Source organism: Lycium barbarum, chromosome 5 (assembly GCF_019175385.1).
Source record: "Lycium barbarum isolate Lr01 chromosome 5, ASM1917538v2, whole genome shotgun sequence".
In the NCBI taxonomy this organism is placed as follows: domain Eukaryota; kingdom Viridiplantae; phylum Streptophyta; class Magnoliopsida; order Solanales; family Solanaceae; genus Lycium; species Lycium barbarum.
In genome coordinates, this window is record NC_083341.1 from 140,133,305 (window position 1) to 140,151,055 (window position 17,751).

The window sequence follows — 17,751 nt, forward strand, 5'->3', positions numbered from 1 at the left end:
GTATAATGCAAATTCAAACAGACCAATGGATCATGTAGATTGAGTACATATTGTGTATACTGAGTGTACTTCACATACTGTCAACAAAACGAACACATAGAGTGGTAGTCTAGGCAGGGTGCGATTGTACCATTAAGACAGCATGACAACTGAATAAGCAAGCATGTGAAGAGAACAAGGAAAACATTACGTAAATAATGGCAGCCCAAAATAAAGCTCGCTGCCTGGTTGCGTGACAGATAGAAATAAATAAAAATGAGCAGTAAAGCTCAATACCAATAAAACAGTTAGAGGAAAACAAGTTCAGGCCTAAAATCGTGTTCAAGCAACCAAAAGAGTAGAGCAAATTCAGTTTCCAGGACAACAATACACGAATAAAGTCAAACAAACTTCACACTATTAACAGAGAAACTAAGGAAGAAATCGGCTATTTGCCCATTTAGAGTATTAAATTTGCTTACAGGAAGAAAGCTATACATCACATTCTATATGTATCAAAATTGAGTACATTTATTTAGCCACACCTAACTGAACAATTATTGGACAGAAGCAGGGTTATTCACTCAGTTAAAGGGGCTGGAAACAGAGGAATCATGCAAGGTTCAGATGTTACTTCCAGAAGGAACATGCATATAACCAACACATCGCATTAGACAGAATAGAAGAGGAGACATCCTCAAACATGAAGGAAAACAGAGCACTTATCTTTAAGCAAACACCATGAAGTTCCTGAGATCCCATTTTGGACTTAACATGCTTCTGTTGGTGCAGTGAATTGGGGTGTCGAGGTCGTCGAATCTACTCTCGAATACCACAAACGATCTCGAAACTCGAATTACAACAATCCAGAAGTTCTTGTTTTCCAGAAATGTTCAAAAGCAGACTCGAATGATTTATCGAATCGTGTCAAATGTAGGAGTAAGCTACCCGAAAATGTTAAGACTCAAGAAATCGATATTTTTAAAGAAAAGACCTCAACGGCTAGAAAGAACTTGAAACAGAGTAGAATTAGAACAAGCTAAGACTTAAAATAGTAGTGGAAAGGTGAAATGCTGAGTATGGTGAAGTATTCTGTTCCCAATTGTTAGGGTTTTTGGTCTGTTTTTCTTGATCGGGTTTCTTGCTCATCAAATCCCTCTAAAACGATTCAACTCGAATTACATTTATAGGGTTTCGTTTGTATTAGAGTAAAGAGAGGAGCGTGGGAGAGAGACGAAGGAGCGGCAGAGAACGTGGGGAATAGGGGAGTGTGGAGGTGAGTGGAGAGGAACGTGGGCGTGGGGGACAACAAAGTATGGAGGTGCAGAGAGAGATGAAGGAGGAGAGACGAAAGAGAGGAGGGAGAGGGAATGAAGGGGGCGGCTGTGGTGAGTGGAGAAAGAAAAGGAAAGAGAAAGGGATTAGGGTAGAAGAGAATAAAGGGGTGGGCTGGACCGGGTCGGGTAGATGGAGTGGGCTAGTTAGTGAATTATAGAGTGGGCCGCGGATTGGAATGGGTAGTGGACTGATTTGGGCCATTAATTGGCTGAAAATTGTGGTCATTCTTCCTTCATTTTTTTTTTTTTTTAGGCTTCTAATTTAATAACTAGTACAATATATATTATATGAAGACCAATAGAAATTAATGTGTAGAAAGTAAAGAATTTAATAAAGTAAAATTAATTTAACGAGTAGAAATGCTAAAATGAAACGATGACGAACCATTTAAAATTTGTGATAAAGTAATACTAGTAATGTTGAAAATAAAAGTAGCGATATTAATAGTAGTAGCAATAAGAAATAAAATAATGAAAATAAAGTATTTAGCTCGTCAATAAATTTAGAAGCCCGAATGAATAAAATTAAATAAAGGAGGGACAAAATTGGGTGTCAACACATGGCCTGGGCGAAACACGGCATTCGGTGCCAACTGCATGTGACCGAGCGAACCACATGGCTTGCTGAATCATCTTGAGGCATAACATGAGCGGAATATAACATGAAATGTGATGAGCTTTTATAAAACATGAGATGTCATAATGATTTAATGAAATACATGTTTAAATCATGAATGCGAAAATATCATAAATTGAGTCAAAGATGGCTACATGACTCTGAGTATCTGACATAACTGACTGACTAGTCTATGAAACCTCTAACATGAACATGATTCTACTAAACAAAATTGCTGGGACAAGGCCCCCAACATACCTTTAATGCATAACTAATAGGTAATAGATAACTGACTAAATCCCGAAAGAGAAGGGGCTCACCCACAAGTTGAGACATGTAGAGTCTTACTAAGTAGATGCGTCGTCCTGTAAATTTGTAACTGCATCGTGAAATGCAGGCCCCCGGGCAATAAAAGGGGACGTCAACACATTGAATGTACTGGTATGTAAAGCAACTGAACGAAATAACATGGGACATGTAAATAACATAATAGAGACTAAACTGAAACATGATCATGAACATGAGTACATATACATATATAACATGTGTAAAGTATTGTGAGTAGGGAGAGCAGTAAATATAACCCACAATATGATCTGGTACTTGCGTCCTACCAGCAGAACACTCATACCTTGCTAGGGACATGAGATTTAATAATACTATGAAATGATCCAGTCATTATGAGAGATCGTCCTAAGCATGGGTGGAGCGATCCTCATCCTACGGTGGCTATGTAGTTTCAGGCTGTTTGAAGCCTTTTCGGTAATTAATGCAACTCCTAAAAACATGAACATGGAAAATAAGTGGCACTTGCTGCCCATGGCTTTTCATGAATCATAACTTGCATGTACATGGATATCATTCATATTATTCTTGCATGAACTTATAAAACATATATAGTTTTTCTTGAAAATATCATAATAGTTCATAAACTTGCATGTAAGAACCCATGGGATGCAAAGTATGGGTTTTCATGGATTACAGACAGATTCTCAATAATCATAATGATGTATCAAGAACAAAATGAAGAATTTATAACAATTTAATACATAATATAACATGGGGCATGGACCTAGGGTTATCATGAACATGGTTAAAAACCCTAGTTTTCATAAAGCTTCATACTTTATGGAAGAAGAAGCCTGGGGAAGAACAATCATGTTCCCACACGTAGATAGCAACCCTACATACTTGTAAACGCTCCAATCCAACGAACTAAACTGCTTCTCTGATGAAGAACACCAAAACTCTAGCTTTGAATCGCTTGAGATGTATTTACCTTGGAAATCCTATGTTTTGGTTGAAGAATCATGTTACAATTCATGATTACTGTAACAATTACTTAAGAATCGTTAGAGCAATCTTACCTTGACGTGGGAGGATGAGGAGAGGAGGAAAATGGTTGCTTAGGGTTTTAGAACGAAGTTGGAATGTCTGATAAATGAAATTTCGAGTTAAGTGTTGAATTTATAGCATGGGGCATTTTGGACCCCCAGGCTCGCCGAGCGCGGTCTATGGCTTGCCCCTGCCTCGCTTTGGGGCCAGCTCAGCGAGCTCCCTTGTCCATTTTACACTTAGATGATTTTCTTGATTTTTTTCCACTTTTGGACCACTACCTCGCTGAGCGCAGCCCAAGGCGAGCCCTTGCCTCGCTTTGGGGCGAGCTCAGCGAGCTCCCCTATCACTTTTACACTTAATCGACAGAGTTCAGTAAAATGGGCATAACTCCTAGCATAGAGCTCTATTCGGTCTCCACAATATACCGTTGGAAAGCTATTTCAAAGGAATACAACTTTTATGGTTTAAGTTTTCTCAAACTATCAACGATTTTTCCAGAAATTGGGCTGGAAGATAGACGTATCGAAAACTTAGTCGATTCTACCGAATCTTAAGAACCTCTCTATTAGCCATTTTGAGAAGATCATATCTCCTTGGTCCAAACTCCAATTGGCCTGGTACTTATATGCCTGGAAAGGTATTTCTACTTACTATAACTTTCATTAAGGAACCTTTTACAAATTCTCAATGAATCAAGGGGTTATGGGTGCCCGAAGTGGGCTTGTCAACCACTTTCGTAATACATACAAATTTTCAAATTTCCTCTAAAACTCTAACGATATGAGTCTAACCTTTATTTTAAGATACGGGGTGTTACAAAATATACCCTATTCTTATGTATATATAGGTTATTCTCCCAATTGAATTACATGGAGTTTATAAGATGCAAGAAATCTTGATATAAGGTAATGTTGTACTCCCTCCGCACATTTTTACATTCATGTATTGGCTTGGCACATCCCTTAAGGAGTCATAAATAGAATGACAATTTTACTATTATATCACCCATATATTACTAATTCATCTAATGAATGAAATCAATCAAACATACTTTAAAAGTTGTATAGCCACTAACAATTTTTTAAAGTTTCCAACTCAGTAATTAATAATAATGATAAAATAGGTATGAAATGATAAATTATCTCTTGGTTTTCCAAACTGGACAAGTAAAAGTGAACATCTATTTTTAATATACATGACAAGTAAAAATGGACGGAGGGAACACGTGCTATATATTTTTCTTTGACTAACCCTTCATAGACGAAATAATTCTTTTTACTAACTAACCAAATTTTAAGATTTGGGAATAAACATTTAATTCCTTTTACCAACTAATCAAATTTCAAGATTTGGGAAGATACCATTAATGACTAATCTCTGAAGTAGAAAATTAGCAAGTTTCTTGATGAACTAGCTACTACTATATAATGTTGCAATAAGAAGCACAACAAAATTTAAAAAGTCTTTCTCTTAGGCAATATGAACAAGGCTTCAAGGACAGTGTTTTTGGTAGTCACCTTCTTGATCATTTCATGTGGTTAGCATATCTCTTTCCCTCCTCTCTCTCTATGTTGGAATTTATTATATAACTAGGTCCTCCAAAAATTTATCAATATATAAAGATATTTTAACGAGTTTCATAATATTCAGGTGCAGTGATGGGACAGACGTGTAAGAGTCCCACGGATTGTCGAACGGGATGTGAAATAGGGTATCCCTATTGTGTTAGTGGGGCTTGCTATTGTTTAGCACCAAATACATACCCCACCGACCGTAAAGGTACGTAACAATAATTCAGGTAACAAGTCACATAAATTGGGACAGAGAAAGTATATTTTATAGAGTAGTGTTTACTTGACAAATTAAATGGTTGTTTTAGCAGGAAACACCTTTTACTTTGTCATATGTTAGACAACTTATATAACTAAATTCTTCAGCAGTATTATTCATCTGCGCAAGATACTAACAAGTTTTGTCATTTTCATATGCAATGACAGGAGAGAAGTGTAAGACTACAGCAGATTGTCATGTAAAATGCAGACCTGGGATGCTATTTTGTTATGATGGGACTTGTGCATGTTTTTAGAACAAAACACATTCCATTGTTTTTGAAGGAGCGTCATTGTATAAGATAATGTTTACTTGACGAAATAAATGGCAATAAAGTTTACTGTTGCATCATGATCAGAAAAAAAAAATCCTTCTGCTCTATTTGATCTTAACAGTCTTATCTTCATTGGTGTTGGTGCAAACTGTTTACACTTGTAACCAATAAATAGTAGTAATACATGACAATAAACAATGCAGTGAAGACTCAAGACACTAAGTTGGTCCTTTCAATGGTGCTTCAAATTAGAGCATCAGGCAAAATAAGTACAACAATCCACAACAATACTCATTCCATTAACACAATTGCTTTTACAAATGGCACTATCTTCAGTTTACAATACTGATCATTCCACTAATATAATTGCTTTAAAAAAATTGCTCTATATTGAGTTTTGAATTAGAAAAAAAAAAAAAAAAAAGAGATCACAACCACATTTACAGGCACGAAAAGAAGACCATGAACACAAAAACTATCAAAGAATCTGTACAAAGTAATCCAACAAGTACTATCATTTAACCATCAACCAGTCGAGCATGTCGTTTCTTTTGTCAAAAAAATATAATCCTAATGTCGAAAGTAACAAGATGAGGATTGCCATGACAACATAGTTGTGGTGGTGTTGTCTTGACTGTAGCTGAACCTCGGGCTCCTCCGACTTGACAACCATATTAGGCTCTTCATTTATCAAAAGAGAAGACTTGCTGCTTTGATCGGTAGATTTATCAGGAGGTAATTCATTCACCTGAATCAGAAAACCAACATCCTCTATTAGGATTATTGAATGAAATCAACACCTATATGAAGCATATACAAACATGATCACAATTGGAACAGCAGATTATGGTCATTACAGCAAAATTATAAGTTGAAGGAACTTTACTCCTTTATTAACAAGTTTCTGTTACCGAGAAGACACTGAAGAAAACACTAGACAGTATTAAAATATGTATCAAGTTGCTCACACCAGAAAGTAATGTCCTGATGAACACGTTAAAAATGTTTACATTGTTTGAACATTTTCATCTGTGAGAACCTAACGGCAGAATTTGGTGAATCAAAGGATGATGCTAGAGCTTTCAGAAGAGAAATTAACTAAAATAGAGCGACAGCTATTTAGTTATGGGATTCGGACTATTTTTTACAAATGATTCTGAGCTTTAAGAGGCAGCAACCTCAGAAAGAAAAGTTAAGACCAACATGAGTTGGCAGATGATTGAAGAAACTTAGATAAGCATGTGAACCATCAATAAAGAAAGCAAATACTCAAGATTTAGTTTTACAGATTAGATGACTTAGAACAAGATCACTAATCCTCAGAACCTTAATCCATAATGAGCATATTTAGACTACTTTTTTTATTAACCAAGAAATCCCAGAGGCCCAGTGGCGCATGGTTCAGAACTCAATGGATAATAGGCCCGCCCCTCTACACCTCACTTAAATACTAGACTTTTATTTATGCAGAGTTCGAACCAGTGACATGCGCCTAACTCGCACATCACAAGCTGAGTTCTTACCACTAGAGCAAAGCCCCGAGGTTATCTTTAGACTACTTTCCATCAGTGGCTTATGCATCAAAAAAGAAATTTTTGGTTTGAGCTTGGTAGTTGTAATGTTGAGAAGGAAAGTTTATATTAGATTGGATGATAAAATTTAATCTGGAAGAAGCTTATTAAGAGAAACAAAAAGATATCTTCTGGAAGACTAAACCTATGTAAGCTCAAAATTCAGTGTGCTGCACAAGCAGTCTGACAGTCATAAGACCTCAATCCTGAGGCTAAGACTAAAAATCATCTGAGGTATCTGGTCAGGTTAATATCTTTAGACGTCACAAATAATATGCCGAGTCTGTTCATTAAAGAGTGAAGAAACATGCGAACCACAAGTCTTAATCACACCAATAGGACTGGAATGTTGTCAGAGAGTATAACTAAATAGACACACCAATAGTGTCATTTCATGAAGTAACATTCATATACATCAGATATACAGCGCATCCAATACTGTAGTCCAGATGATATTCCTTTTGAACTGTGGAGGTAATTTTCTATGATCACAATATTAAACAGCAAACAGCACCCAGTGTCTTTTTTTGTTTTTTGTTTTTTGTTTTTGGCTAAAGTGAAGTAGGATACTAAGTGGCATATATTGGAACATAACATATTTAGGAAATGATGAATGCCCTAAAATAAAATAAATACCTGGGAGCTTTCCGGTAAGGATTCTCTTTGCAGCTCACGAGAACTGTCTGTAGCAGTAGCGATTATTGAGCCACCACCTCCATTCTCAAGTACATTTATGGACGGTTGCTCCTTTATTGACTCCAACTTCCTGATCAATGACTTGTTTTCCTTGGCCAAACAAAAAATCTGCCCCCAAAAAAAAAAGGGAAAAGAAGTTGGTGCTTACGCTCGCTTCTAACTTTATATTCCAAACAAAAAGCAACAGAAAAAGAAAACTGAAGCACCTGCTTTTGTACTCGCTCCCTTTCTATAGCTAGCTGCATGACCAAATCCATGATAAAGCTGGTTTTGATGTTAATGTCTTTTGTACTTGCAAGTTTCTCAACAGTAGCTTGTTTCAAAGAAGTCTCCAACCCTTCAACTCTTGATCTAAGAAACTCTACTTCTTTGGTAAGATCTAAATTAGCTTCAGACAAAATAAGGCACTGTTCCTCTGCATGCTCAGTCATGCTTTCAGCTTTTAAGACCTTTTGTTTTAGTTCATCAATTAAAGTTTCCATATCCCAAATGGCAGAATACAACATATTTTGTTGGTCTTGACCTGCTTCGGATGATGCCTTAGCATTTTGTAACTGAAGTTCTAATTCCCTGACCTGCTTCTCAAGAATGCTGACCTTTTTAGCATTACTTTCATTGCTACTCTTGAGAAAATCCAACTCTTCGTGTAGTTCCAAGTTTGTCTCCGTCAAATGCGCAACCTTTTCCTCTGCACTTTCAGCCTTATGTTCTGCGATATCGATGTCTTCTTTCTGAGATTCTACGATACATTCCAGTTCTTTAAGCCGTTCTTCGCTTAGTTCATTCAGTTCGTTTGCTTTCAGCAATTTAGACTCGGATTCTTTCAATTTACCTTCTAAAAGTTTTTGCCTGTCCCTTAAAGAGGATACTTCGGTATTTTCAGCAGCAAGTTGTTCATTGCAGGTATTAAGGTTTTGTATGGTAATATCTCTCGCATTTATCTGTCCTAAGCAATTATCAATCTTCAAATTGAAATCTTTCTCTCGTTGAAGTGAACCGCTCAAATTGAAGTTAAAAATCTGTAATCGGCCCACCATCTCTCTGGAAATTCCCATAAGCACCTCTGCTGCATTTTCCGACTCTAAAAATCTACCCCAGATAACCTCCGCGCCCTCTTCCATGCACAGAGCTACTTTCTCAGTTAACCGGAGCTTCAACTTTAGATCATCTTCATTTTGTTTATGTAGAGTCAACTTCTTCTCAAGATCCAGCTCTCTCTCAAGGGATTTTTCCAACATTCTTAATATACGTCTTTGCTCAACTGTTTGCACATGTGGCTTCAATTCCCTCGCTGAAACATCATTAATATCTGATAAATCCAAACTCATCCTATGTCTCCCTGTTAATATATGCACCAGAAAATGATTCAATGTACATGTTAGTAAAGAAAGAAAAAATGCGTACTTGAACGTTAATAAGTTTCATAACTTACATTCGTTTTGGTTGAAGGCTAATGAGGTCATCTGCAACTTAGCGAGCTGCATCTTCATTTCTAGGACTCGCTCCTTTGATTGTCTCAATAACTCTTCTGTATCATGAAATTTATTCTCCATTATCATCTGCAATTCACTAAATTCTCTGCATGTAGATATCTTTTGCCTCGCTTCAATAACTAGGTCATGAAGAGTGCCAATGAAATTGTCCAGTTGTCTTATTTCGGAGTTTAAAATGGCAGATAAGTGATCCAACGTCAGTACTTTCTCGATTGAGTCTGGAGAAATCTCATCATTCTCGAAAGAAATTGCTTCAACTTCATTTTCGCAAGCCAAGACGGACATCAAAAGATTGTCAAGATTCGTCAATTTCTCATCAGAATACGCAAGGTCCAAACCTACTTTACGCAAGATTTCCATGGAACTCGTCATCTCTTCCATGTCCTTGGCTTCACTTGAGTGATTTTCAATCAACAAGGTTTCCATTGCTTGTGGATCGATAATATCAGTAGTACGTACAGCCAATTCTTCAATTTCCATCGATCCGCACTACTGACAGGGTAGCTGCAAATGAGAAGGGAAACATCACAACATGAAAATGCAGGCACATACTAATTTCCAAAGTGAAAAGACCAAATGAATAACTTCGAAGCTAAGAAGCGAAAGAGAACTTGAAGAAATATATAGCAAAGCTGAGGTGTAAGAAGCTTACATTTTCTATTTGCTATAATAGTGTGCTAAAAACATGACGAACCATCTATAGGAAGACAGTAACCCCAAAAGAAAAACAGAAATAGAACATGATGAAAGGTAATCGAGACATTAAAACCTGCAGAGATCATCCCCATGCTTACACGGATGTACAGATGCTTGAAAATTTTATACCACAACCCCCTTTTACAGCAAAAGTGATATCTCCAGATGTTGAAGCATCTGAGATTTCTAAGAGAAACAACAAACATAACATGTTCTGAGTCCTCATATTTGCCGACAATAAAACTATGTTGCTGTCTTAGCTAACCCCGTAACATCTTTTATCCAAGCAAAGAAACTAATCAGTAAAATTGTGAAAGATGATCAATCTGAATTTTTCACTCATGACTTGGTTAAGACTTCCTCATTGTTCAACTCCTTTCTTTCCTTTACACAATCTTCTCACTTTCTCCTCATAAATAACAAAAGTTCTGTTACAATTGAATATTTAACGAGAACAAAGTACGATAATCTGTTAGCTCTGTGCTCTTTGAGAAAATATCGAAAAGCTAAATTACCATCAAGTAGATCCAAATCTCAAACTAAGGATTAGAGCAAGAAGCCACCTAATTAGCTAAAATGGCAAGGATTATCAAAAAGTTTATCCTTACTCTTTCATAAGTAATTTCTTTCTGTATACTCTTCTTAACTATGATTTCCTACAGTACATTAAAGTTGTAACCATGTATTTATAGACATCAAATTGCTTATGTTTGTTGAGAATTCGACCACGGAACTTTTGTGCTATCTATCTATAAAACAAGAAATCATACAACTGTCAACACAATCTCGTCAGGATTTCACTAACAGGATTCAAAATATACAGAAGTAGACACACGAAGAAGTCAAGGAGATTCAACATATACTATATATACATAGGAAATAATTTTGACCTTATATACAGTGTAATCTTATGGCTAAGGGTGTTCAGATAAACCCCCTTGCACCCCCTAGCTCCACCTAATGTCACACGAAACCTAATATAAAACATGGAACTTCAAGTATTTATAGCTTCAAACTAACAGTGGCAGCATGTAAATGTTAAGAGACAACATAATTCAACTTCCTCCATGCTCAAAACATAGAAATTGCTGTGCCAATCTCTTTTTCTAGTCAAAGTTCAAGGCTTTTTCCACAAGAAAATTATGGACAAACACTAAACAAGAAACCTTTATATCCACCAAACAACTATAATTACACAAAAGTAAGTAATTCTCAAACACTTCTCCAAACTATGAAGAATTAAGCCAAACATAACTTTCATCAACTACTACAAATTTCCTTAAAGAACCAATATTTCAAGAAGGAAAATAAAACAAGATTTTCACTACATACCTTTTTGTAAACAAAATTTTATGTGGTTCTGAGTGAATGCTCACACCATGAAGATAAAATAGCTTTCCATTCTCATATAACTTGAAAACAGTTAAATTTAGAAAGTGGCAAAGAATTTTGTGATCTAGGGGGACTACAGGGTCAACCTTAAGATATTTTGGCTCATGGGGTTGGTGGCTAAAGTGTACTAACATGGGACCACAACATTCAGACAAACCAATGACATCTACCCACGTCAGCAACAGGAGAGAGAATATCAGACAAGCTTCATAAATTCTTTGGTCACAAGAAAAGAACCATATTCACATAAGAAACTATAATGTTCTTGTACTTTGTTCATATTTCTGTAAATTGGGATTGTCAAGGTGATTTCTTGATTTTGTCATGAAGTTTTTTATTTTTGCAGGAAAAAAAGAAAGAGAAAAGAAAAGGAAAGAAGCTTTAGTGGAAAGGAAATGATGTTGCAGGTACACACGTTGGGTAGTGGTGGGATGTAAGAATAGTACAAAAATCAATAATTGAGGATTAGCCTGTTAAGGGGTCCAACCAATAATAACGTACAAAATAATGCTAAAATCCAGGCTCTAAAGTTGCCAATTACAGATTTACAGTACTACTTTCTTGAGTTTTAATTTTCTCCAATAATGACGTTTTTTTTTTTTTTTTTTTTTTTGTAAATCTCTCTCCGTCCCAATTTTATGTGACATATTTTGATTAGGCACGGAGTTTAAGAAAAAAATGAAGACTTTTAAACTCGTGGTCTAAAACAAAACATAGTTATTCGTGTGGCTTTAAATCATTTCATTAAGGATAAAAGGGAAAGTTTCAAGTTAAATTATTTCTACATGTAAAAATGTACTCCCTCTGTCTCAAAATATTTATCGCATTTTTCATTTACACGCCTATTCAGAAAACATTTATAATGATAGCATTTTAATTATTTTATCCTCTTAACATATTTCATCATGTTATCTCTCATCAATAAATATTTACTCCATTAATGATGAAGCTTCTTAAATGTTGGTATGTGAACTCACAAAATTATCTCATTGATGTGATTAATACAAGGATAAAATGGGAAAAAACTACTTAATTTTGTCTTGGATAAATAAAACGACAAGTATTTTGAGACAAATATTTTCAGTAAGGACAACAAATATTTTGAGACGGAAGGAGCATCACATTTTTTGGGACAGACTAAAAAGGAAAGTGTATCACATAAATTGGGACAAATAGAGTATCTCATATGGAACTTATTGGGTTGAGTAATTTAGATTCACGTTGTATATGACCTATTTAAAAGGAAATGTTCTTTTAACAAAAAAATTTCATTCTTATAACTCGAATCTGAAATATCTGCTTAAGTATCCATCCATCTCATCACATCCCTTGATGGTATATTGACGTTCCTTAACAAGTTTTAGGCAAACTTACTCAAATGACTACCTTATTGTAGCTTCCTATCATTTGTAGCTACCCTTTTAAATATTACCATTTGTAGCTACATTTTGGTAAAATGGTGTATGTTTTCGCGTGTATTTGTTGCCAACAAATACATGAAAACATGGTAAAAAAAATAAAAAATAAAAAGGATCCTTGATTTTAGCCTTTAACGGTGGAGCTATTAAATTAGCTATTAATATATTTTTTTGATGTATTTTAGTGATTTCTTTTTTTGCTTTGATGTATTTCAGTGATTTTCTTGTTTTTTGCTATAATGTATTTTCGTGCCTTTTTTTTAATGTATTTCAGTGATTTTTTTTTAATGTATTTTATTGATTTTTTTGTATGTATTTCAGTGGCTTTTTTTGATGTATTTCAAATACATTGTGTACATTCCAACTACATATGAAGCCAAATATATTCAAATTTTCGTGTATTTGAATGGATTTCAACAAATACATTCAGATACAAGAGACAAAAATTCAAATGCATGACAAATACATTAAAAAACAGTGTGTTTGGCTATTAACAAAATACACTCAAAAAATACAAAGACAAATACATTCAAACATAGTGTATTTGTGAGATGTAAATTTTTGAATGTATTTGTATTTAGCTTTTAACAAATACACACGGCCAGATCTGAGACACTATCACCACCAAAAACCCTAATCTCTTCACCACCACCAAAATCCTAATCTGAGACACCACCACCACCAAAAACCCAAATCTGAGACACCACCACCACCAAAAAACCCCTAATCTTTCCACCACCAGTAAAACCCTAATCTCTCCACCTCCACGTCATCTTCTCTGCCGCTATCTCAAAACCAGTGCCATTGCCGCCGCCACCAACAATACAAACGGTCAGATCTATGCCATCGTCTCACCAGATAGAGTGAAGAGAGAAAGAGAGGGGGGTGAGCACAGAGGGAGAAGAGAGAGAGGGGCAGCGGAGAGAGAGAGGGTTGAGCACAGAGGGAGAGGGAGAAGAAGAGAGAGAGAGGCGCGACCATGGTGTGGTGGTTGAAAGAAGGGAAGAGAGTTTTTTTAGGGTTTTGAGAAATAAAAAATCTGAAATGGGTAGTGATTGGGAAAAAAGAAAGATATATGTGTTTGGGTATGTATTTTTTATATAGCTACCATTTGTAATTTAGAAAAGTTAATTATTTACTAAATATAATTAAATAAAAGGGTAGTTAATATTAATAATTAGGTCTTAAAAGAAGCTACAATGAGTAAAAATTCCTAAGTTTTAACTATTAGAACTTCAAGTTAACTTATATATTGTGTAAATAATTTTTATATTATCAAATCACCTTTATTTGTTGTCACAAATAACTTATCTTATGTTCAAGATTATAACTTCTTTTTCTAGAGGATTATTTATAGATATCTATTAAGTGATCTGGTAGTTTAAAATATATATATATATATATATATATATATATAGCCGAAAATAAATATCTATTAAGTGATCCGGTAGTTTAAGAAAAAAAAAATATTGCCGATTAATAATAGTTAAACTCTAAAATATTATCATTAACTCATTGTGCATATCCTGGTCTTAATTGATTCTTCCTCTTATCCTCTAGAATCCCTCTCTCAAATGAAAATAATCCCCCAAATTTAAAATGAATATAAATTTGAAGGAGAAGTTTGATTTTTAAAATAAAAAACCTGAGGGGGGGATATAGCTTAAAGCCATACCAGTCGCAGTTTGAATTTTTTAAAATTACATTGAAGGTTGAAAGTGATACCCAACATGAATTATATCAATGTCTAGGATTACTTCCTCTTTGGTTTGGAGAAGATATCTTATTGTATAGAACATATCTAAGATTATTTCTTGATTTGAAGCAATTTATTTTATTCAAAACTGGTTATCTTTTTAGTTAAGATCAAAGCCAGCTCCCACTTGGTTTGAAGTTGTGTAACATATTCCTACAGTCCAAATTTGAACCTTGGGATTATTTTTTTAACATAAAAACAAAAAGCCAACTCCCACTCCATAAACTATTCTCATTCAGGCATAGATCTTTTTCCAATTTTTTAAAATAAAATTTACATATTTAAATACTAAAGAAGATACGATAACTCAGAATAGTTAATAAACTAAAGTAACTAAAGATATTTGAAAAATATTATTTGACTCCAGAAATAGTTAGTTGTTACGTATCACATAAAACGGGACAAAGAGGTCGAGTAAAAATGAAACTAATTTTAAGATGATAAGTAACAATTAACCAAGCAAAAACTAAAATTAAATTAAAACAGAAATATTTCGTTAGAAAAGACTATAACTTGAGATAAGATAGAGTAAATAATGATCCTTCCCCATAATTGTAACATTGTGTGAATCACAGTTGTGAAATTGCCAATTAGACCTCAAATATGAAGGTAGTTAAATCATGACTTTGCATTCCACAACAAAGGCAGCAAACTCATGACTTGCACACTCCATATAAATACAACAGAGAATTCAGAGAATTGATTGTTCCTTTTCAAGTTTCAACAGAAGTGAAAAATATTGGAAATAAATGTTTACGTAATGCAAAGAATAAAGAAACTGTATTTTTTTCTGATTTTATTTTTGTAGGTCCCTTTCATTTTATTTTCCCTTGTACTGCGTGAAAATCAAAGCGTCTGATCAGTGATTGTGGATTGAACTTTTTTCCTACCAATATTGAATTATTTTCCTTTGGGATTGTAAAGAGCTAGTAAAAGAGAGTGGCATCTCGCATATGAGCTTTGAGCTTGCGAGGCAAAACGGGTGCTAGATTCAAATCCCTTTAATGGCTGAATTAATCTGTTTATTTGTATTTGAATATTCTCTTGTGAACAAAAAACACATAGAATATCTTCTTGTAACAAACAGAATTCTCAACACAAATATACATAATTGCAAAATTCAAACTACTGAATTACAATAAAACATACTGAAATAACTAGTAATTAAGGACAGGGATAAAAATGGGGGTGAGAAGGTCAAACATTTTTTCCTCAACAATACGATAACCTCTTCTCTCTAACGGCTAGTACTTTTGTATCAGTTGTTAATTGGGTCTGGATCCTAAATAAAACACTCTAACATTTTACTTGGCCTAGCTGTTGGAAATATTAACAATACTGATAAGTAAAACAAGCACAAGGATAGAATCAACTTATCGGATTAACGTTGCGTCGTGGCAAGCCACTGTCTTGAAAGCGATTTCAGACCAACTATGGTGCAAATTGTTTAGCCCGGTCGCTCCCAGGGTTCCATAGCACTTCCAAACACTTGCATTAGTGGCTGGAAGTTTGGAGTTTGCACAAATACAATTGCCCATAAATTGAAAGAAAAAGAAGAGAACTTTTAAGAAAAATAAAAGATGATTTTTCTGTATGTATTATGTTCACCACTGACACAACTTATAATAGGATATGGCAAAAGTTGTTACAAAGAGGAGACTTAATGGAATTAATGAACATTAATGGAATTAAAGAATCATTATTCCCTATGTTACAAAATTCATTTGGTAGAATTAATGGAATTAATGGATCATTATTCCATATGTTACAAAATTCATTTGGAAGGAATGAATATGTTCATATTCTTGTAACATATCTATATTCTTTGCATTACACAAAAGCACAAAAGGTAGGATTAATTTCATCAATCCCCCACTAATGCAAAGATAAATAGTAAGAACAAATTTTGGGCAAAAGGAAAGAACATTTACTTAAGTGACAATATCTTTCGATTTGAATTGACACGTAGTGAAGTGAGGCAACAACTAATATCCACAAAGTAAAGTACTCTTGAACTAAATGGACATAAGTTGAGACCCCCACAATACATACGATATTCTTAATTTTATGCTAACTCTGTGATACTAACAAAGTGCTTTTTTGGTCATGCACACACCTTGGGTCTTATGAGTGCTCTAGAAAGATAGCTCAAGTCTTTCATAAAAGGCGACCACACCTTTACACTCATGTAGGTGATTCCATCAAGTCTATCTCAAATAGACCACATTAAGGCTATGGAATCATTAAGAGCCGAATAAGCTCAACCTTCTCATATCAAGCGGTGAATCCACTAAGTGCTTCTCAATAGCACCACATCAACGGGTTATGGAAACTTTAAGAGTAAAACTCAAGTAAATCCATCAAGTGCGCCTCGAACGCACCCTCACAACGGGATATGAATTAAGAGTAAAAATCAACCTTACAAGACACTACCACACGCCATAGGGATAGGATATATAGTGTATATTAACGGCCTATATGGCTTCATTTGACCACAAACGGGTATCCACCGTATTACCTCAATCCATGGGCTTTAGTCCTATCCCTTTCGACGTTTCAAGAATTATTCTCTTTGCCAATTTTTTTTTGTTAAAGGATCTGCCAAATTTCTCTCGGACCTTATAAATTTCAAGCTTCAACAATTGTTTGACAACATCTTGTCTAACGCTACCTTTTCAACTCACAACAGGGCTTGTAGAGAACTTCTACCTTGATATTTGTGATTTTTCAACTCTTTGTCACCTTGACATCCACAAAAGAGATGTAATATATCTTTCCACCTCTACTAATTGTGTCCTTGAAATCAGCTAAGTCTGAATTCACTAGTTCAACCAATTCTGTTTTTTTACTAACAAACTTGTTAGGCTTTTGCTATGTTTTGCTTCTACACAAATTGGGCACTTAGAAAATTCATCACCATTCAACGCAGGAATTAAATCCATATTTCTAAGTCTTTTAGTAGAAGCAATATTAACATGACATAGCCTTCCATGCCACAAATCAATAAACTCAACAATATAAGCAAAACTAGGAGTACTTTTCATTATTAATGATCTCTTAACGACTAGATAAATTCACATTTTCAGTTATTAAACATCCTTCAAAAGAGACATTAAAAAACAATTCACTCTTTAAAGGATAAATATTTTGAAAATCCTAGCGTTTCAAAGAAATCAATCAACAAGTTACTAGCATTTTCATTCATGACTAAAAATATTTACCACAACTAAATCATGGTTACAATATCCTTTGCCAACAAAAAGATTTCCTTAATTAAAATAATCATAATGTTTTCAAAATAAATCTTTACTCCAACATTTCCTAATAATTCCACATTAACCAAATTAGTTCAAAT

General features: G+C 34.6%; 2 protein-coding genes across 4 annotated transcripts; one reads left to right on the forward strand and one right to left on the reverse strand.

Annotated features, from left to right (window-relative positions):
* The first annotated feature begins 4,702 nt into the window (after positions 1-4,702).
* On the forward strand, positions 4,703-5,451 carry LOC132641903 (uncharacterized). Its single transcript, XM_060359014.1, has 3 exons — positions 4,703-4,807; positions 4,921-5,049; positions 5,268-5,451. Exons 1-3 carry the CDS (start codon positions 4,750-4,752, stop codon positions 5,354-5,356), a joined length of 276 nt encoding a protein of 91 aa, XP_060214997.1. The 5' UTR covers positions 4,703-4,749; the 3' UTR covers positions 5,357-5,451.
* Positions 5,452-5,644: 193 nt separating this feature from the next.
* On the reverse strand, positions 5,645-11,655 carry LOC132641901 (WPP domain-interacting tail-anchored protein 2). 3 transcript variants are annotated; one of them, XM_060359012.1, is made up of 6 exons: positions 11,163-11,655; positions 9,904-10,007; positions 9,074-9,638; positions 7,848-8,980; positions 7,582-7,749; positions 5,645-6,122 (listed from the first exon to the last, which is right to left on the reverse strand). In XM_060359012.1, exons 3-6 carry the CDS (start codon positions 9,612-9,614, stop codon positions 5,889-5,891), a joined length of 2,076 nt encoding a protein of 691 aa, XP_060214995.1. In that variant the 5' UTR covers positions 9,615-9,638; positions 9,904-10,007; positions 11,163-11,655; the 3' UTR covers positions 5,645-5,888. The 3 variants fall into 3 exon arrangements, with proteins under 3 accessions (XP_060214995.1, XP_060214994.1, XP_060214993.1); XM_060359011.1 differs by having other exon boundaries at positions 9,904-10,016; XM_060359010.1 differs by lacking the exon at positions 9,904-10,007.
* Between the last annotated feature and the right edge of the window lie 6,096 nt (positions 11,656-17,751).